The sequence below is a fragment of the Cydia pomonella genome, chromosome 1 (genome assembly GCF_033807575.1).
Source record: "Cydia pomonella isolate Wapato2018A chromosome 1, ilCydPomo1, whole genome shotgun sequence".
Lineage (NCBI taxonomy): Eukaryota > Metazoa > Arthropoda > Insecta > Lepidoptera > Tortricidae > Cydia > Cydia pomonella.
In genome coordinates, this window is record NC_084703.1 from 38,872,170 (window position 1) to 38,896,006 (window position 23,837).

The 23,837-nt window shown below is 35.2% G+C and overlaps 1 protein-coding gene across 5 annotated transcripts in view; it reads left to right on the plus strand.

The window, feature by feature from the left end:
- LOC133522649 (protein sickie) overlaps positions 1-23,837 on the plus strand; it is a 268,242-nt gene that overhangs the window by 117,073 nt on the left and 127,332 nt on the right. For all 5 annotated transcript variants that reach the window (XM_061858067.1, XM_061858046.1, XM_061858037.1 and 2 more), the window contains exon 2: positions 1,354-1,536. In XM_061858067.1, coding sequence (XP_061714051.1) covers positions 1,354-1,536 — 183 coding nt within the window. The remainder of the gene's footprint in view (positions 1-1,353; positions 1,537-23,837) is intronic.

Here is a 23,837-nt window from a genome sequence, read left to right on the forward strand (position 1 = left end):
ATTTTCTGTAGCTAGTTACGAAACTTGGATACGAAACGGCACAACAGGTGCCCAATACGTAACTGGTTTCAAACCGGGAATTTAATTTCCCATTCTGTAGCTGGTTACGAAACTTAGTTACTAAACAGCATAACTCAGGCACAATTACGAAGGCTACAAACTGGGAATCTTGATTCCCATTCCGTAGCTGGTTACGAAATTTTGGTTACAAAACGGTACTTAAGAAAATAAATAAATAATATAGGTCATTCTTACACAAATTGACTAAGTCCCACAGTAAGCTCAATAAGGCTGGTGTTGTGAGTACCTACTTAGACAACGATAAAGCCTGACCAGTAATATATGATCACGCGCCATATTGCGGAATTTTATCGGAACTAAATTTTTCATACTAAACTGAATTGTCACCCTATACATGACCCAATGATCATATATTCCTGGTTGGGCTTTACATAAGTATAATATATAAATATTTATACATACTTAAATACATAGAAAACACCCATTACTCAGGAACAAATATCTATCCTCATCACACAAATTAATGCCCTTACCAGGATTTGAACCCGGAATCATCGGCTACATAGGCAGGGTCCAAATAGGTCAGACAGGTGGTCAAAGAAAGAAGGTCGAAGAAGAATTTACTTATATCTCATGATTTGCACTTGGCCGATAGTTTTACCACTCTTGTATAGCTGTTGTTTAAAATACTGTTTTAATTAAAAACATAATTTAATAGCCATTTTAATTTGTTTTTAACGTGGCGATTATCATATTACTGCATCATTGCGTATTTAAGCATAATTCGATGTTACGAAACTTCGTCAAGGTTATTTTTCTTGCAGTTTATCTGATAGTAACAATTTTTAAACGAGTTACCCAAATTAAAAGATTTTTGGATTTGTTACTCGTAGTACACCACACTGTAGGGCTAAGATGGTCGGCTCCTTATCATTTGTCACCATGCCCGTCACGTTCTTACAAGTATGTACGTGCGAAAGTGACGGGCATAGTGACAAGTGATAAAATAAAACCATGTTGCCATTATTGCTGACATTACTTATTTATTAAAACTATTAAATAAAAGTGACAGGATTTACTTCTTGTCATATACAACAGTATAATGGTTAAAATATGGATATCTAACATTCTTTTGTACTATTAGAGACATTATACATAATAAGTGTTTACTAAATTAAGAAATGATAATACTACGAGTAATGACTTTAACGGGCTACAAACTCAGGACTTTCAGCGATGTTGGCAGGGTCTCCGACTACGCTACAGAGGCAGTTTTATATACTTACCTATGGGTAGAACCATTTTACTAATTTTATTAATGATTATTTTCAGATCTACACCGACTGGGCAAACCACTACCTGGAGCGGGCGCGATCGCGGCGCCGCGCAGGCGCCGCCGGCGGCGGGCTGGCGCGCGACTGCGCTGACGGCCTGCTGCTGGCGGACGTGCTGGAGGGCGTCACCGGCCTGAAAGTGCCGCGCGCGCACCGCAAGCCGAGGAACCCGCAACAAATGGTAAGTCTTTCGGAGCTCTCGAGCTGTTACTTAATTGGGTGGTGGCCAGTGATCTTTGGTCCTCTTGTCAGTACGCGCCTTGCTAAAGTCAAACGCTTACGCCTTACTAAAGGCGCTAGCATGTGGTGCGCCGTCGCGCTGTTATTTTAAATACCTATGCAATGCGTGTGTTGTGCACCATCACTTCAGCCGATTGATGTGAATCGTACAATACTGTCATAAAACAATAATATTTTTATACTTAAGTTTCCTAGTTAGGTAGCACCTACATACTTTAGTATATTATAGTAAATACAACCATGTACAACCATGGGCTCTATCTAAATACACTAATAATATCTGATAATACACTAATCCTGGCAGAAATTTGTAATTAATACAAATGGGATCATTATCGATTGATGATTGCGCCAATAGTGCCCGCCTGGTAACTTTGAGACACATTTGACAGATGAAATATATACCTACCTAGCAACTATGAATATTGGAGCCAACGAAAATTCTTATTTTTCCCCGTCCATCTTGATCATTGCTTTAAGTGTCCTAGCATACATGTCGCTCGTAAGTTGTTACCATCTCAAGAAATATTTCATCTCAAGGGAATAAGTAACTACGAGTAATTCTTTGCTGGCCCGTCAGAAACAGATCATAGGTAATAGTCGGTACATCATCATCATCTTCATGGCGTTGTCCCGGCTTTTTGCCTCCACTCAAGGGAGCATGGAGCTCGCTTCGGAAACTGACAATATAGAAGGTACCTACATATGACATAGGTACTTATTTAGCCATAGGCACCCCCGATTTCAGTCAGCTCAAAACTTTCTATTATGATCATTGTTGGTATACGTACCTACTTGGTTCGTGAAATCAAATGCAATCCTAATTTCCACACACATATAATTAACAGTAACGTCACGAATGCATGACCACATTGTTCTGCGATCGAAAATATTCCCGCAATTTGTAATCCTTACAGGCAGGTACATAATAAATATACGTACTCGAATTACTCGTAATTACAATGACTGTTAGGTAAAGGAAAATTACTTTAAATTGTTGGCACTTAAGTCCTAGGACGGTCATATTTATGACGTCGTAAAATAATAGTTGCAATGTCGCGCGTATAAATAAATACAATTCTGAGAACTTAATGTTGCAAACAAACGGAGACTTGAGTTGGTAAGCACACCTACTTGAGATTGTTAGCACAGTTTCATTCATAAACACCAGTAGATATTTTATTTCTAGAGTGACCTGACGCTTACCCTAAATCTCATTTTATAACAGGTACATCGGTTGGTTAATAATCATTTTATTAGTATTTTTTAATTATCATGCCATCTTGACCCCCATATTAAGCGAAGTTTATCGCGAGTTCAATTATTAATATGTAACATACATCAAATGCGTCTTCCCAGTAAAACATTTATTGGATAATAAATAAACATAAAAACATATATTAACATTCCCATAAGAATACTATTAATCTCATAGATGTCAAAATAAAACACCCTCAAATATCCGGTGCATTGTTTATTATTGAACAGGGGCAAAAATGAAAGCGGTGCACGAGTATTTCGTTCGCCCGAAATAGCTATCGGCTTATAAATCAATGGGGCAGGTACACACGGCTGCCGTACATGGCTGGGTAATGGGTAAAATACGATAGCCCACAAACGCGAATCAGGCCAGTGGCCAGTGTGTACTGTGGTTCGCGTTATTTGCGGTTAGCCTGGAGGACTTACAAGTAAATTACCTGATATTGATTCGGAAGTTGATTCTCTAGGTCTAGTGGTTACAAGCCATATCTAGGTAAGAACTAGCTTTAATATATGTCATGTCGAGAACAAACGGGATATGTATGACATTTGATTTAACTCTAACCATTTTACTATAATACTTAAGACGATTGATGATTGAAGTTTTGTTTGGTTTGGTTGATTTTGTAAAAACTGGTGCATGTGCCAATTCTCGTTATTATGTTACAAAGCGGAGCCTGGGTTCCTTCAGGATGCAAATAGAAAATGCTATAATGAGAAGAACTGCTAATTGTTGTAGGTACTTTGAAAAAGTAATGAAAATAAAAACAAGTACATGATATGAAAAAAAAAAAAAAAAACATTCTAAATGTTCATAAATCACCTTGTTTCCACACTTATGTGAACAACCCCCCCCCCCCCCCCTAAAATTTAACCGATCAAGCATTACAGTTGACTTATTCGATCAAGAGGTGGTAATGTAGAGTAAGTAAATTATAATGATCGGCGGCCGGTAGCAATTTTTCGACAAAAGGTCTACATGGATGTGATTCTATTTAAATTTCGTACACAATTTATTTAAAAAAGTATGCAGTGTTTTTATAAACGAATTATTATTTTATTACGAATTTATTAGGAACTTTAATAAAAACGATGAAATATCAGTTTACAATCTTATCCATAATAGTCATCACGCTTGACGTTAAACTGGCATGAAATGCTACCGGTCGCCGATCACTGAAAGTACGACTTATATTAAATATTTATACACCGTGTTTTTTTTGATTTGCGTTAATTTCGAGGGTGCATTCCTGAGCTTAAATTAAGTAACTTTCTCAAAGATACCGATATTCTAACTAACTCCATTTCAGAGATAATCAATCATAAATTTTTATATTATAAGGCCCTTACGAGCGTGTACACTTGCTTTAGGACCTGTTACTTATTAGTTAGTGTTTAGTGCGAGTTCATACATTTGCTACTAAACGTACGTACTATCTCGGACGATCGATGTTAGAAATGACATTGATATGTCACAGTTTTCAATTGTTTGGTTGAGTTAAATGTAATGCCCGTGTTACAACAACGCTATATGCAACATTTAGTTACTTTTTATAAAAATAAAAATAGTAAAAAAAAAAACAAAAAAAAATATTTTTTTTGAAAATTAACTATGCCATTTAGTTTCCTTAAACGTACTTACCGAAACCCCGGAGTTAACGCAATTCAATAAAAACACGGTGTATAATGTATAGATACTTATGCGTTTTTTTTAAACTGTACACAATTAAATACAAAGAAATCTTTAAGTAAAAAGGAAAGAAGAACATATTGACGGATACGGATTAACGGACTCAAACTTGGTGAGAATATGAAGAAAATGCCAACATGTCAACAAATTATAAAAACGGATCAAAATTAAGCTTGTTTTGAAGAAAAAAGTTAAAATACGTTGTCATGTAAAAATTGTGTGAAGGCACAGAACCGACCCTCTTAGCGCAAGTGTGTAATTACTAATTACGTTCTTCTAAGGAAAATGATGTATAAGCACTTTGAATGTCACGCAATTACGTAATTTTTTTAACCTTGTAGTTGTAAACGTACCTGTAAGAGGACACCCATGCGACGAGAACTCTAGCTCGACCACATCCGCCAGGCGGTAGTATAGGTACCTATTTGATATCTGATCGTCGTAGCCTTTGAGCTAATCACATCTAGAATTTACATTACATTTATATGTATGTCTCTGAGGCCGCTTAGATTTCTCTCGCAATCGCGATAGGGTCGTTGAGTCTTGATATTATAGTCAGTTGGCGTTCTACAAGATAAATTTTAAAACAACAAAATAATTCAATATACTGATTTTTATGCTAATATCCCTTTTCTAAACCAAGTTGGTGTAGCATATTATAGATCATGTTCAATTCTACACCGGGGGGTGGGTTTTAGACGATCTTTTTCACAGCTATAAATTAGGTTGTATTATCCTTAAATTTCTGTAGCAGAGAAGACAAGTTTGGTTTGTAGGGTCTAGTCTTGAGACTATAACTCTCATAGAAGGGCTATTTATGAGAGCCAGGCATCTTACTCGTATACAACCGTTTATATTTCTAATACTGATCTACTTACTTGCAAATATATTTCACAAAGTCAGAAATCTTTTGCCTCTTACCCTTAGCTGTTATATTCGTAAACCAAGAAAACAATTCTATAAACTTGCACTGGATATCCATTGTGTCATAAAATTGGCTAGTAGTCAACGCGTGAAAGCGTAACCAATGAACAACCTTTGCATTTATATCAATATTAATAAGAACGGAAAGGCACTTAAATCTCATGATGTCGGTAACTGTTGATTTCGCACTCATTTCCATAACCGAGCAGTGCTCGCTGCCCAGTGGAGCGGGCAGGAATGGGCCGTAAACCATGCCCTACGATAACCTGACATATTGTTCAACACGCGACCGCGCAATGGAGGCGTAACTGCAGGTAACTCGATACACTGCTGAAAGTTTATTGAATGCGGAAAATGTGCGAATTCGATTTCCCGACTTTAATTGAGGTTTTGTGTTACAAATCGAAGTGTTGAAGCTGTGTAATTTGAAAGTATGTAAATAAAATTACGGAATGTTTCCGTCATGCGTCGATATCGGAATTTTATTTTGGAACAATTTTGCCTTAAAAGAGTAATGTGTGTGATTAAGAGGAAGAGTCCAAGCCATTATTTGTTTATTTGCTGTCACAAGTTTATAGATAAAAAATATGTTTTACTTGCTTATCTTATAAGTTTATAAGCATATATTTTAAAATTTATTTCTTCTACAATAGTTAAAAGTATTGGACCTATATTGAGATAATTCATATCAGACTCAATCCACTCATGCGTAATTATACTTACACGGTGAAATTTAATCGGTGATCAGGAACCAATTTTTCTAATTCAGTCGTCGATGGCGTCTCAGTTTTAAGGTTGTAATAAAATTTTGATTGAAATTTATTGTCACCTTTATTGTGTTGTTTATTGTCTCTTTCCAAAGTAACAGCAATAAAAAACTAAAGCCTAATGAGCAATAAGCTGTCAATTTATCACTGTTAAATTTACCACCAAAGCGATGGCACTTGACGTACACCTACTTCCGTTCAGTAAATATATGTAAGTAGTGCCAAGGTGTCCATGTATCCAGTGGTTTTTTTAATTTTAAAGATATAATTAACTGTAATTAATTATACGGTGAAGATCTAGCGTATTGAATTCTATTTAGGTTGGTAATAAATATTTCTCAACTCGTTCACCGATTAAATTTCAACTTGAATGTATTCTTAAATGAAGTAATAAATATGAGGAAGAAATAAATACGAGTATGCTTTTTTTTAAATATAACTAGTACCTAGGTAAGTACATTCCATACTGGCAGTATGGACCAGTGTGCATACATATTTGGATCATAAGTCAAAGCATTGTTTGAGCGGGTGCTGATGGAAATGGGTCAGCTTGAAAGCTAGAGCGGCCCCTGCGGTGCCAGTTGTGGTCGCGTTTCCGTTCCTTCCTGATACATTTTTAGAATGATATTTACGGTAGATTATGCATGATAGAGATGAGTCAAAGTTTGATATTATATAAAGGTATATGTGAACTATTGAATAATATTTTTTTTAATAAAATTTATGAATAAGTTGTTAGGGTCGGCAACGCGCATGTAACACCTCTGGAGTTGCAGGCGTTCATAGGCTACGGTAACTGCTTACCATCCAGCTGACCGAATGCTTGTTTGCCACCGGCCTTATATATATATATATATACATAGACTTAAAAAACAAAGAGGCTACATATATTATCATACAGTTTTAACGAATTCGTTGAAATATAAAGAAGTAATAACTTTCCACTAAGAAAGCCGTTTCCACAAACATATCTGTAATTTAAAATAAAAAATAATAAATAAATGTTATTATAATAAAAAATAATAAATAAAACCGGTCGTTTACAGAGAATATAAATATAAATATGAATAAATCAGTGATCCACTACAGTACTATAGTAAAAAAGTAGATATACTTGTAGACGTGGACTGTCGAAGTACACTTCCACCTCGACCCTTTCATTGTCATTTAAAAATGTCTCGTGGAATTGGAGAATAAAAATGTCCTGAAGAAAAGAGAAAATATATTATTTACTTTAACCAATTTAATTGCTCGTTATAATTTCCCTACACAGTCATACCTACTTCATAAGTTAACAAAAGCTATTGAGTCTAAAGACTAGTCCAAGTGTTACAAAAGCTTATTTACGGGCTTACATACGGCGTCGTGTCGGGAGTATTGTTCGGCCTCTAGACTTAACGTAGACAGTGGACTTGCCCGGTGTCCAGGGACTGCGCCATAGTTGCTTCCGACTACATTAATTAAAATCTACATGCTGTACCTAATACCAACCTATAGAACATAATACTACGTGTAAACTTTTTAAAATGGTAGTTAATATAACACAGTTTAACAAGTTGACTTATTTTAATAGCGCATCGTCTCGATGGCCATGAGGATCAATCAGACGAACGCAAACTCTAAAACGTTTTTAATTTAGTTTGTTTTGTTGCGACACAGTGTATGGAAGTATGTATTTCTTTACATGTTCTTGTGGTATTTTAAAAGCCAAAACAAAATCCTTTTAGTAGTTAATTAGGTACTTAAGTACCGGCCTCCCAGCGTGCCCTTTCATCGCCTCAAAGGAATCCAGTAAAAAACATAATAGGTAGTTGAAATAGTTAAAGATGTTTTTTGCGAAGCCCGCGTGATAGATCGTTAACCAACAACTGGGAACTGACAAATCAGCTGCTTACTGTTATAAACATATAACCTAATCAAACGTTCTTCTAAAATATGGACTTTATATATTCACTGTGCACGTTTACTTTAACAACAATACAAGTATATGCGTTACGAGGTATCGAAAGTTAGCTATAGTAACTAATGAATTGTTTGCTCGTCTGCTGAGGCTTGTGATTTATTACCGATGTTATTGTGCGAGAATGCAGGAATCAAATAGCTTTTTCGATCTTTTTAAGTCAAGATCAAGTTATTTAAAGATCCTATAAGATAGTTATAATAAATGTTAGTAGGTATTATAATATTCTGTCAGTAAAGTTTACTGTTATAAAATCAGTCTCCAATTAAAATAGGATTAAGATGGATCCGTCGTTGATTGTTTATCTCTCAAACTTGTTAATTCCATAATAATGGCGGGTTAAATAATCATAGCCCACCTTTTTAATTTGGAAAACACAATTAACGGATTTTGATTAGAACAGTAGTTCTTGCCCGGCAGTTTATGCATGACTGGTAGCTAGTCCACCTCGCTCAATTTTATACGTGTTACTACTACTATTTTATACTGTAATTCATCCCACTAATAATAATAACCTAAGAAAAATAATAATAGAGCGTTCTATATGCCGTTATGTCAACTTTCGTCAAGCGTAATATGGCGCTGGCTAATACTATGAACTCTTCATTGTAAGAAATTAAGAATGATAGGACACGATCATATCGTATGTCGAGCGCTGGCCGTGACCTTTGCGCAGATTGCCATCTCATCTGATCAGCAAATGACGCTGCACAAGTTTAGCAGCGAACTGCTGGAACCGTCGCCAATAGGAATAAGAGTACTTTAATAACCTAATGTCAGATGGTTCGTGAAAGTGATTCTGATGGCGCTTATTTTTTAAAACCTTTAAAGTTGGGTTCTTTTAAATAAATATACAGTAATATAGCTGCACTACGTAAATAATGATTTGTATGCTGTATATGTCCAGGCGGCCCGTCTTTGGAACGGACTTGCTTACGGCATCAAAAATGCTTGAAAAATAAGTTTGCATTAAAAAAATATTTACGTGCTTTCTTTGCTAGCAGAAGTAAAAATTCATTATGTATGTGTAAGCTTTATATGTTTTATCTATATATTATTAGTAATATAAGTATGTATATTTATATGTATGTATGGTATGTTATTGTATTATATTAGGTTGTTGTTGTTGTTGTTAAAGTAGCACCGCCCACAATCTCTCTGCTTTGCTTAAAGGTTGACTGGTAAAGAATGCCTCATAGCATTAAGTCCGCCTTTTGTACTATCAGGTTTTCTTTTGTGCAATAAAGATTAAATAAATAAAATAGCTAAATTTTCAGTATTAGTAAGGTCAGAGGTTAACAAGTTGCTGCCTCCGCGAGTCGTCTGATTACGGCGCTCCACGTCTTCGTGCCGGCTCATTCGCGTGCCAGCCTCGTTGTGTGGCGGCGGCGTCCTCGAGCCTTACACCCAACTTGTTTTACGAACTCACCGTAATTGACAGTTACGATTATTTCTCGCGATTTTAGTGACTGGTGTTAATTTGTGACATACTTACGTTTATGTATATGAAGTAATCGTGCAAGAAAGTTTCGGTTTTTTTAAATACTGGTGGCCTTTCCGTGCTTTGGTGAATTTAAACAGCAGTAATAGAGGTTTGGTTTGTTTGGTTTGTATATTTAATTAGAAGAGGTAGAGAAAAAAATTGAGCTGTTCATTTTAAACGGTATCTGCGATCTAGTATAAAGATGAATAGCGGACGCTGTACAAAATCAGTTAGGTGTCTAAAATAGGTATGAATAGTTCCGTTAATTTTCTAAATCGTTTGCGTTATGGTAATATCAGCACACCATAATTGCCACAATCGTGTTTTTACGATTTATAACAATTATTGATGGAGTTCAGTTTTATAAATAGGTAATACTAATTATTGTGAAAAGTTTGACTCGTATAAATCTTATATCCTGGGGACAAACATAAACTGCTTTTTACCTATATCTGAAAATTCACTTCCAGAGGGGAGAAAAAGAAAATTATACAGATAAATGCAAGTACGGCTAATAGTAACCTGCCTATTGTTTAAAACTTAATTTCAAAGTAAGACAAACGTCAAATAAAAATTAGTATCTTTTTGTGAATGACGTAATACATATATCGGAAAAAGCACTATATAAGTAAGCTACTGGCCACATAGAGCTCCAGAAGATACCTTCTCCTGTACAATTGCAATGGCCAATTGGTCACTCGCCGCAGACGAGCAATGAGATAATTTGGGGTTTAAGAACGCCTCCAGTTAGGACGGTTCAGGTGTCATACAGTCACGTCTGTAAATATCAATACGAACAAAGTCCCATACCATATATGTATACACGACCTTATTAACCATATATACAGGTGTATACATATTTTGGCACTTTATCGTCCGTATCTATATTTATTACCACTTAAGCTACATTTATAAATTTTGTAATACGTCAGATTTAGTGCGAAAAATATGTATAAAAAATGCTGTCCATTCATTGTCATGTTTTTATATTATGTATTAATATAGAAAAAATAAGACTCACTCACTCCTTCACTCTTATTTCTGGAGTTGCAGGCGTCCATAAGCTACGGTGCTTAGCATCAGGCGGGCCGTATGCCAGTTTTGTTATGTTATAAAGCATCCCTAGTTATGCTAAAGCGCCAGCCACGAACATTGAAAATACAAGTTTCGTTAAGTATCTGCTTCTATATCACGCTTGAGAGTCAAGTGGCTCGCGGTAGGCGAACTAAATTATAATTAGGTTTGTAAAAATGACCAACCGGTCTGGCCTAGTGGGTACTTGGGTAGTGACCCTGCCTATGAAGCCGATGGTCCCGGGTTCAAATCCTGGTAAGGGCATTTATTCGTGTGATGAGCACGGATATTTGTTCCTGAGTCATGGGTGTTTCCTATGTATTCAAGTATTTATAAATATTTATATATTATTTATATTGTTGTATAAGTATCCTCAACACAAGCCTTATTGAGCTTACTGTGGGATTTAGTCAATTTGTGTAATAATGTCCTATAATATTTATTATTATTAAAACTATCTTTTAGAACAATTGGCTTATATAAACTTAAGCTTAAGCTCTCTTTATGCTTAAGTTTTGTTATATCAACTACGATTAAATTCTTACACATATTTTTCTCACCAAACAATACCTACCGTCATATTTTGCTGAGCATTAGTGATAAATCACTGTGAGATGGTGCAGCTGTAAAAATGATACGTCGAATAATTGCTTTACGTTCTGTTTCGTCCCTTCCAGCCGCTGATGCACTGGCATCATGTTTGTTTTATTACAGAGGACTTAAGTACATCAAGTGTACCTATCAAAAATATTTATTTATTTATGAAAAAGTTCAACAGCGTTTACAGTAAATAATATACAAAAAACATGAGTACTTATAAGTATAACCAATAACAGAACTCCCTGGAATTTATATAAAATAAAATATTATTTGTGGGTAGACTTGGGCTGTACAAGACAAGAATTGTAAGTGTAAATTAAATTGTAAATCTTTAAGGCACAAAGAAAAAACAATTTCCGTGAAAAATCTGTATCAATTAAAATATATGCAATACATAAGCGAGCGAATTTATTAAATTGCTTGCATTTATCGAAATTTTGTGTGTTTGTGTGTGCGTGTGGGTGTTTTATTTTTATTTATTTAAATAAAATTTGCATCCACAAATTAAAAGTAATATCATAATAATCTTGAGCAAAGACAGGCTCCATCTTTGATGGATCCAGAAATGACAGCTCTAGCAGATGAAACTTCCACTTTGAAAATTAACTAGTATCGACTCATTTAAACAAACCAGTGCCCCTAGTGTAAATTTAGTCGATAGCGAAACGTTACCTACGTGTTTGCGTTAAGTCTCATTTTGTATGGGTTTTTGAACAGCGCGCCAAGCGGGACGTTTTGGAAAGTCAAAAATTTCATACAAAATGAAACTTAACGCAAACGCGTACGTAACGTTTCGCTGTCGAAAATATTTACACTAGGGGTACTGTTGAGCGTAAGGAAAGTTATGTATGTTTGAAGAAGGTACTGTTTTGTATATCAGCAAAAGCCGCTTATGTTTGATACAACATTTTTCACATGAATGCTTTGTCATTCAGATGTTAAACGAGTATTTATAAAATATGCAATCTCGCAGCAGGCACACCCTTGTGGAGAAATCCGTCCTTGCAGTAGGACCAACGGCGCAGATTTCGGTCAGCTTTTAAAGGATATTCTCATTATTTGTTTAAAGGTAAAAGTAGCCTGTTAGAATTGTAAAATTGATATTTCCACGTATACATATCAAATTCTATGCCCTTGACAAGTCAAACACTGTTAATTTCCGGACCGAGCGGAGCGAACCTATAGTGAATTCACTGATATCAATTATATTTTTGGAACTCATAACCCTTTCATACTAATACAACAGATTAAGAGACGTAAAAACCAGACGGCAAGTGGGACGAGACGCGTGTCGGCCGTTTACGTTTTTTGTCGCGCCTGGCTAGAGCAACCGGGTCACCGTTCGGAAACCGGCACCCGTCTATATGTAAATACTACTCATAATAACCATAACACTATATGATAAGTATCACTGGCCTATCTTGATATCACTGCGATGATTGGAATCGTTATCTTCTGTTACATGTGTAGGTAATAATTTGTAAATAAGTAGATACCTAATATGACTGTATTCAAGCTGTATCGCTTTGTAGGTAAAAGGATCTTTTTAGGGTTCCGTACCCAAAGGGTAAAACGGTACTAAGACCCGCTGTCCGTCCGTTCGTCTGTCTGTCTATCTATCTGTCCGTCTCTCACCAGGCTGTATGTCATAAAGTTGAAATTGTTACAGATGATGTATTTATATTTCTGCTACAATAACAAATACTATAAAACAGAATAAATTTAAGGGCTCCCTTACAACAAACATGATTTTTTGCCGTTTTTAAAGATATAATGGTACGGAACCCTTCGTGCGCGAGTCCGACTTGCACTTGGCCGTTTTTTTTATAAATACGACTACCATTGCTAATAGCAGTAAGTAATAACAATTAATGCTAATGGAAATCAACAATTCTGGATTGTATCCTTGTTTTAGTCTAATTTCAATCTAGCCACAAAACCGGAGCGTGAGTCAGACCCTTTTTAAGTCGATCGGTTGGTTACTCAACTTACTGTTAAGTCTCATTGTTAGCAATGTTTTTGCTGATTGCAATTATTATTAGATACCTACAGTCTATGCTTCCTCGAATCCTTGGTGTAACACCCAAGCTCCAAGTACAGTCGTGTAGACGCTGCAAAATCATCTCATACAATACCTATTCAAGGAACGTGCAATGCAAATTTAGATCCTACGGCCGGAATTAAAATAAACGCGTTAATAAAATGCCTACAGTCTGACCATACCTATTTCTCATTGACTGAAGGATAAGTTAGCTTGTTAATGGAAATCGTGGTGGCTTCCCTCTACTTGCAGCCAATTCCTTTAAACTGGTGGTGAGATCACATGTAGCGTAGTCACGTAGCAGGCTCAATTGTCACGTCCGCTAGAAATCTTATTTCGCCCACACAAATCATAATAGCGCCAGTATATAGGCCACGTTTACCTCTTTCAGGAAATATTTATCAACACAGCTATTTATAGACGTGACATATAATAAATATAAATAACTATCACCAGATAATATAAAACCAGGGTGTTTAATTCGAATCTGGTAGGTAGTGGGATTAAATCGGAAGCTGGGGGCAGATTTTTGAATTTCGACCACTCGATTTCGTGTATTTTGTTCAATACTATCTCCACTACTAGACATTTAAATTCTCCTTATGGAATTGAAAACAAGTGATCAATACCACTTGATTCCCAATTTCTATTGCTCATATTTCAAAAATAGCATTTCGCCGTTTCACACAGATTTTCGAGTGACGGAATCGAGCGCTCGAAATTCATAAATCAGTCCCCTGTACGGATAAATTTGTTCTTAGGAACCAAGAAGCTATACGATGTTTAATCTAAACCTATTTAAAATTGATCTTGGCTAAAAGTGTCCGTCCTATAGGACGGTATTAACCAGGGGGGATTTCTAGAGTTTACCAAGTTGTAGAGATTTAATCATAAAATTAAAATGATTTTATTTATTTAAAAATAATAAGCCTCACAAATTAAAACGCAGTTTTCGTTCATTGATAAACATATACCAGTAAAATAGTAAAAAAAAAAAAATCTTCAATATTATCCTTGAATCAACATTTTGTACTGAGAGTACAAAATTACAAATATGCACTTGCTTCCGTTAACAATGTTATCAGTCATACATCGTTTTGAATATTAGGATTAAAAGATGTTGATTGTTAAGAACGACAGCCCTATAAAACAGATCATTCTGACTCTACCTACTCTACAATCAAAAGTAACACTAATAAATCGCAAAGTATCATTAGGATGCCATGCCTACGCGCAGTGCTCAAAACCAAACAAAACGTGCACCGCGTACAAAGTACTAAAGCTTGACATGTGTTTGGTATTAGCGATTTAGTTAGCATGAAAATGCGTCTGCAGGCATGTGTGCGTCCTGAACTTGACGATTTGAAGGTCAATCTGGTGAGCCGCTTCGATAGATATTGGCAGCTTGCGTCACACAATGAACACAAAATATTATGGGTTTTAGTCACATGTTATTGTATCGTTGACGACGACGTTGACAAGTCGAAGACTAATATGAATCTTTTCCCATATATGCTTCCTGTTTTTCATCAAACCGACATCAACGCTGACAAACAGTAGGCAATAGACCTAAAGATAACATACAATGATGGATTAAGGTAAGCGTCCTAGTACTTGACTTGCTAATAAAATAGATGATGCCCAAAAGATTACACTCTGCAGTCACCTCTATTAACAATGTATTGAGTTTAAAGTTGACAGTGACGAGCACTCGAACCTAGTCGATACCGAGATTATCGTAACGGGACTCGTAAAGAGAGTAACTTAAAGAATTAATGCGTATTTGGTGTCCTAATGCTAATATTATTTTAGTATTTAAAAACAATAACTGACATCGTGATCGGCTAGGCCCGTTATAGAGTCGATAAAGACATTTGACTATTTTGTTGTGAAGTTATAACAATTTAATTAACAATTTTAATGAACTACCATAACCACATTTATGACAGCATCTTTGTAGTAGACTATCTGAAATGTTCTCTACAGTGGACCTCCCTCTTATTAAATATACTAAGATTATAATGAATGACAGGCACATATAGATACAATGTATAACATTATTCAGAGAACCTGACCTTTAGCTACCTAATTATTATGAAATTGACTAACTATATTAAATTGTTTAACAACTGACTAGCAACTGTCTATCTACTTATATATTATGAGTGGATTTATATAACTTGGATAAAGGTGTGTTGTATGGTCAAGGAATTTAATCTCAGTACCATTTCATTCCTTATCACACTGATTGTATGAGGTCCCTAACGACTTTCATATTGATTGTCACTGTGACCTATTCTTGACATGTATTTATAGTATAGTATTTTAATTTCAATTTCAATTTTATATTCATAAAATATTCATTTTACACGTCAAATTTATAACAAACAACATACGTAGTTAAGTAGGTACATATTCATATTATTAAGTCAATAAGTAGTGTAGGTACATTTTGTTCTTAATCATTCAGATTACAATATTATTATTTTGTATACTATAGATTTCTTATTACTTAAGCGCTGGTGGCCTAGCGGTAAGAGCGTGCGACTTGCAATCCGGAGGTCGCGGGTTCAAACCCCGGCTCGTACCAATGAGTTTTTCGGTGAAGGAAAACACCGTGAGGAAACCTGCATATATCCGCGAAGAAATTCAAAGGTGTATGTGAAGTCTCCAACTCGCATTGGGCCAGGGGACTATAGCCCAAACCCTCTCGCGTGTGAGAGGAGGCCTGTGCTCAGCAGTGGGACGTAAATAGGCTGAGTTACTTATTTATTTGGTAGGTTACACTTTAGATCGTCATTAAAATAATAGATCATGGTAGGTCCATGTAAGTACGAGTATATCTGTGCTATGCAGGAGCCTTGATCGGACTCTTGAACCGAACTGGGCATTCCTTTACTTCTGAACAATGAACACTCTGATGCGAAGGAATCCACCTAATGAACTAGTTAATTATTAATAGTCTAGGCTTGTATACGATAGATAGACTGTTCTGGCTTCAATTATGTGTTTTACGGGAAAAAATAATAAAAAATAGATCTGGTACCTAAGTATGACATTACCAGACATATATATTGGCCACCACATCTATAGCAGATGATTGTTGCAGCGTCGGGTAAAACCGTTTTGATACACCCATTGGTAGTTTTCTTATTTTTTGACACTGTATTCTACAGTTAACGTTTTTATTCATATAAGTAAGTAGTAAATATATGTTATCAAGAAATTATGGTCCGATTTGGAATTGATTTGCATTCTTAAAATTTCTTGGTAATTTACATTGTTAATCTAATGACTCACTTATCGATAGCATTTTTGTCGATGTTTCATTTTCTCGAGCACTCGTTATTGCCACAAAAACTTCTATGTCTCGACATTACATACAGGGTGATTGTTTAAAGTCTGATCATGAGTTGTGAGGTGTAAATGTAGTATAGGTTAAACCAAACATCTTTTACTATGTGACCAAACAGCATATTTCGAAAAAAAAAACCTGCTATTTCGTACGTTTCGGCAAATCATACGTCGATGCTTTCTATAGTATTAGTATAATTTTTGTTTTTTCTTTCTTTCTATGGGTTATAATAATCACGATAAAACTTTAGAATTCTAATATGCCTATTTTCAATTATATAATCATCGACTTATCATTACTATAGAGAAGCCATACCAAACAATTAAATTGTCGCAATCGCAACCTGTACCTGTACGTCGTAAGCGCTGTAAAAGTCATGGCGCTTACGCGTTTAGGTCGCAACAACAAAACAAAAACTCATGGCGCAAAATATTGGTCTGTGCTGGTTCTATACGTCGTACCTAATAATAATTCAATGTGCATCATCTGATTTTGTATTGCATTTTAATGATTACATTTTTTAAACGATGGCCTGCATTTATGTTAGGTTAGGGGTTTAGTTTGATACTGCAAAACGCTTTAAATTTTTCCTTGTAACTGCGACCATTTTACCAAGGCTTGAATTCAATTAGCAACAAGCCATGTCAAGGGGCAATAGTAAAGTGCGCGGCATACGAACAAGGAGCCTGGACCATATAGAACCTCACCGCACCGCTTGCCAGGTCATTGTTTCGGCTTCCGGTGCTCCGACTGTTGCACCTTTGTTCAAAGGTAACCCGGCCTGCCCGTAACATATTCCTAGTGCTTAGGTACAATATTCGAGTTCAATGGGTAACTATAGAATTTATCACCTTATTCTCCTTTTACTTACTTTTATTATATTAAGAGGGAAATATACCACCTGATCGTCCATACAAAAAGAGAAAACGTTTTTCCACTTCTAAATATTTGCAATTCTCCATGATTTTTTAGTATGTTATTGACACAATGAAAAATTAGGTTTATAGTTTATCCTTTTTTTCCAAATTTGCAGTTAATTTTTTTTAAGCGAAACATAAACCTGGAATATATTTTGCTGAAACAATCGACAACAAAATCAAAGTGATTGGTTAAGACTTACTTAGTGGGAAACGTTTTCTCCCGAAATGAAATTTCATAGAGAAAGTACCGTTATTTCGCTAGGATCGCAAAGCTATTCTTCCCTCTTGAATTTTTCATTGCATTGCGCTTATCACATATAGGCATTTATGACCTATGTAATTGCAGCGTAAATACACTTCTTTATTTACCCGTGTAATTTTAAAGCCATTTCATTTTAGTTATTTATTTTAAACTTTATAGCACATCAAAAAAGGTACAAATGGCGGACTTAATGCCATGTACATGACTTCTCTATCAGGTAACCATAGGGCTAAACAGAGAAATGTCAAGTGAGCAGGAAATATCACTAAATGGACTTTTTTAAGTAGAAGAATACAATAATGTAAAGTTAAATTCTTTCGTAAGTAATATGTTACGTAAGTATGCGTATATGTATCAGGGCAAAATGTAGGTAAGTCTTTGTATTGAAGAGCCGTGAAATGTGAAATATTCCTGCTCTGGCAACACTGACGCATTCTCACGCCACCACTCCACTCGGATCTTACAATGTTGATGTGTTTACACAAAAGAAAACAAAGTCAGAATTTTTGTGATTTGTTCCGGGCGGCTCGAATCTACCGCGTCGGTCGAAATGTAAAGTGGGCTAATTTGTACCGACAGATTTATGAGTCTGTACGCTCTTTAGGTACAGTGTATGTGGTTAAGTATGGGGCCACGCAACGGCGGGGAAAGTCGTAATCGGCTGAGACCTACCTCTTCGCTGACTTAACGACCGATAGTGGAATATTTCATAACATTTGGATCCCTTCATTAGGTAGATGCTGGGCCGAAATGTGGTACAATTTATATTAATACAGTCTGTACTTTATGACCCAAAGCTGGACGACTAGGAACTGCAAGCCTTATTATTTACGATTTCGTCATTAACATCGTCGTCCATGAATTTACAGTTAAAAAGTATGACACTTATCTTCAATGCAGTAAATGATCATAATTATGTTCAGTTTTTGCTTTCGTCAACTATAATATCAAAGTTAGTTGGATAGGTACATCTTATACCTTTAAAATAGCTGTCTATACATATATATATAGATAAGTAATTCTGGGATCTTGGAAACGGCTCTAACGATATCCATGATATTTGCTAAATGGGGGTTTTCGGGGGCGAAAAATCGATCTAACCTAGATCTTATCTCTGAAAAACGCGCATTTTTTAGTTTTTATGTTTTCCGAGCGAAGCTCGGTCTCCCAGATATTTTATTTTAAGTGTAATTGATTAATTTTCATTTAACATTCGTTAACCGGTGCGCTTAAATAGCTTAATGTAAATAAATGCATTTTACCTGCAATGTAACACTTCAAGTATACTATCATTAGATCTCATTGTTATAACAGATACATATGCTAATAGTAATTTATTTACTTGTTTATACCTCCACTTCATATGTTTTAGTCAAATAATATTGAAATATGCAGATTCCATTGTTAGTATGCTTAGTACTTAGGTACTAAATTGTTTGCTATAACCCCAGCATGTTCTACGACTGCTGTCCAGTGTCCGCTAAGTATGCCGGTGTAGTCTGGGCCCAGTGAGTAACGAATGTTATTAATGTAGTTGCTTACTTTCTCTTGGCTAACGGGCCATATTACTCGTATGAATTAGGGAATCAATAGGAATGCTACCATAAGCGGTATCCCACAGATGTTTTAAATACTTACCTAATTTGTACTTGGTATTAAATATGTACAATGTGCACAGTTGGAGACGAAAATCGGTGATAGCCCACATTATGGTAAATTGAGAATTTTGTGAGGTTTATTACATAAGTATTTTAAGTACTATTCGATGTTCTGCCAAAGTGTTAAATAACCTTAACCTTATCATCACCTATCCCTTAACCTTATATATACCTTAGGTAATTCTTAAAATATGTTCTTAGTAACCATGAAACTATTTGGTTACCAAAATTCTTTTATATGTACTTTATTAGGCGCTTTTAGACTTAGCTTAGAATATAACAATGTAAACTACTTAAACGCTTGACGTTAATTCGATACTTACGAAAATACCGTTTTCTACGCAATTGCGTTGATATTCTCTGCACTTGGTTGTCGCACTTGTCGCGTTATTGTTACATCTGAAAACTTCAAGATGTATTAAAGGACAATATTTCCTCTGAAAATGTATTACCAAGGTACAATACCTTAGTAATAACTCAAAATAACACAGTGTCCACAATAATCACAGCATACGCCAAAATAACAGTATTGTATTTTTTTCCTAGCACCATATAAAGACCACTTTGTACCACTATCCTCCGTTCAAGAGTGTTTTTATCGGTACCTAAACACAGGTAATGCAGATTTATCTTTTTTTTAACAAGCAGTTACGTATGTGAGCGATACCGTCCTATTTCCATTACATGCGGTGGATGCGATTGTAAAATGTTTTCCTTTCATATATTCTTGTTTGCCAATTTATTTTTTTATATATTTCTTGAGAAAAAGAAACAGCAAATGCTTATCTTAACGGTAGGCTCTCATTATTTTGTGTTTCGATGGAATAATAGTTCGATAATCAAATAAATTATTTTTTTCGCTCAAAATTTGATGGTTTAATATTTACTAAGTTGACAAGGCAACTCTTGAGCATTTATGAGATCGGACATATCAAATCAAAAACGTAAAATAAAAATATTAAAATTAAAACAATTTTTGTTTCACCCACTAGGTATTCATTATGTTCTGTTTACTGTGTCATGTGCGTGACCGTTGCCACTGACAGTCCATCCCTTTGTTATCGCAATCTAAACGTCCGTAACAAATCATAAAACGTTTAGAAAAAAATACTAGGTATTAGAAAATCGTAGTAGGTGTAAAGAACGGGCTTCGCGACTGGTAGTAAAATTTTAAGTCTATTTATATAGCTCGTTCATATATATAAACCAAGTAAAAAACATACCCAAGTTATTTGAAAATTTGGGTTTATATGTAGATATCATTCACGTATTCCTTTCGAAGTTCCGCTGCGCGTTGCAGTTGCAGGACGAGGCCTCGACACACATCGAGCCGTGCGCCATGACCTAAGCCCTAATAACGGGTCGAACCTGCCTCGTGTGTGCGCGCCTTAAGTCCTACGGATAAAGATCGCATGAATTAATTACGCTTATCCGTATGTTACTCGGGTCGAATCCCGGACAGTGGTATGTCGATGCAAATTGCATAGCTCGTGCGGATGTTAGCATTAAACTGCTTGTTTTGTCGAGTGGAATTTCGTTACATAATAATTAGGAAACATAATTCTTATTATTTTTATGTTCCGCGTAGGCTAAACAGCTACACTATGTGGGGTAAAATATTTTATTATGTAAAGGTGAACTTCACACCGAATTGAATTTTTCATGCGTTCTTTAACATGAGAAGGAACGAATTATCTGGTCGTAAAACTTCTCAACTTCGGCTACTTTTTGAAGGGCAAGGTTGTTTTTTTATGATATAATATATTATTCTTTTTATGTTATATTATTGCAAAAAAAATACACCTCCGTCGAGATTCTGATATGTTTATTTTAGTACTCTGTATCAAACTTGTTTTTTTTTTTTTATATTTGACTTCAATGTATATATTTTTATGGATTGTTCTACTAGATTTTACCGATGCGTCCAGAAACTCGGGCTCTGGTGTGCGCAAGGTCTCTTGCGACAGTGCTTACGTGGACAACGAGCCTTATAGGGACGAATCCTGATATCAGTGCCATAGGTCACTGGTTCTGCTACCGACTCTCTCGCAGCCGCATCCAATGTAGACAATATAGTACAGTAAAATAATTAATTTAGACAATTCACAGCCAAAACAGTTTCCACTTATGTCTAATATTATTTATTATTGCTCAGACAAGACTCAGTTATTGGCTAGCAATCAAGCTCATGGGTTCTTTTAGTTTCTTTTATGTTGGGTAAAGGTGTACTTTTTTTAGTAAGGTCCCAAACACCAGGTTTAACTAGGCATGTTGTTTATCAAATCCTTGAGCCATTTTCCAAATCCATGAACGAGTCTATGTTAGCCAGGCAAATATTGGCTGTACAATTATTAATGGCAGTCAAGTAATAAAGACTGATAATCTGCATACGAAGTTTACATTGTTGTAAGTGCTATTAATAAGGCGGGTATAGAAGTTAAAGCACTACGCCATCTAGTATAAAGCTCTGAGAGTGTTGAAATAGTTGGATACCGCTTTTAATCCTATGCCCGTGGTAGATAAAAGAACAGCTATCGTATGTACTACTACTACTTGGTGTTTGTTGGTTTAAGTAGTTTATATATGGCATGGAATAAAGGTTAACTAAAAGTGGCGTTGTGTTGTGAAATTCTGCCACCAACAATTGCGTAAGAAGGTTATTAAGAATAAGGCAAGCTAGTAGGTACCTACTGAGAAATGAGATAGTTGAGATACCTATATGTATATAACTACTTGATACAACCAACACTAAGTAGTAACAAAGATAATTTGAAGTTATCTTTGGCCTCTGCTCTATTAGATGGCCCCACTTTTTGATATTTAACACATATGTACCAAATCAGTGAAAGAAAAAGGATCAAAGTCAAACGGAGTTCTAAAAGTATAATCATGTTTCGAAAGATGGCAGTAAATTTACTGTGACCACAAAATTTTCTTTGACAATCCACTTCTATTTCAAATTCCCTTTGGTAGTAAGTAGTACCTACTTACCAAGTAGAAAAGAGTTACTGAGTTAGCTAGCTTTTGTAGTTTCGGCTCGACGTTTGAAGATTCGTTCTCATTTTAAAACTACGTGCTGGATTATAATGAAATTTTTCACAAACAATGACATGACGTATATCTAGTCCTGTAATTGGTTTATATAGCTCCAGTTTTTTAAACAAACGCAATAGAGCAAAAACAAGTTTTGTATGAAAAACTTTAATTCGCTGTATTTTTTTTTTTACTATGGTATCTGAAGCTAAATAAACGAATTACAGGACTAGTTATACCATATCCCATTGTAAGTACAGTAACGTCTGAAAATATCGATACGAAAAATGTGCCAAAAACATGTATATATACTAGTTATACTACCTTAATCTATGGGCATTGGCTTACTGTTTTTATTTCGAAACCTATTTTGTTACTTTAACTGTAAGTTTGCCCAATAAATAAAATAAAATAAAGTCGTGTTTACATATTTTTAGCACTTTTTTCGTATCAATATTTTCAGACGTGACCGTACAATGTTTTAGAACAATCTAGGTAGTCGTTTTAAAATGAGAGCGTAACTACGTTTGATGGTATACAGGATGGACTTAGTAACATGTGAATGGACAACTGAGCTTGCAGGGAACCCTTAATTATGTGCAAACCTCTTTCATTTATACTTATTATAACTATAAACAACTGATTGTACTGATTAAATTATATTGAATAACAACTCATTCAGTAAGTACATTATTTTTTAGCATACTGACGAATTGTGATCCTTTTTTAAGTCGAATAAAAATGCCCCTCAAGAAAAAAGATCGTTTATTTTCATGGAAAGCTAATCATTCAGATATAGAAGAAAAAGCTTTATCTTTAGCTTAATGTCATTGGTTCTCAAAAGTCCAGAGTCAATGTCAGATATCGGTTGTTTATAATTATAGTTGCGATAAGTATAAATTAAATAGATTGGCACATAATTAAAAGGTATTCAAACTTAGCGATTAGTTATGATAATGATAATTAAAAATTATTTTCATCCATATCGATAAACTTAGTCGATATTTACTAAATCATAGAGAGGCTAAATTTCTTAATTATGTATGGTTCCCTATTTTTAATTTTCATAGGAGGAACTAGAAATATTGGAAAAAATAAAAATCTTTTTTCTACTTTTCTATTCGAAATTACAAAATAACCGTAAATGACAAGTATATCATATGTTAGGTCGATTTTTAGAAAATTTCAAGGAGTACTGTTATGTATTAACCATGT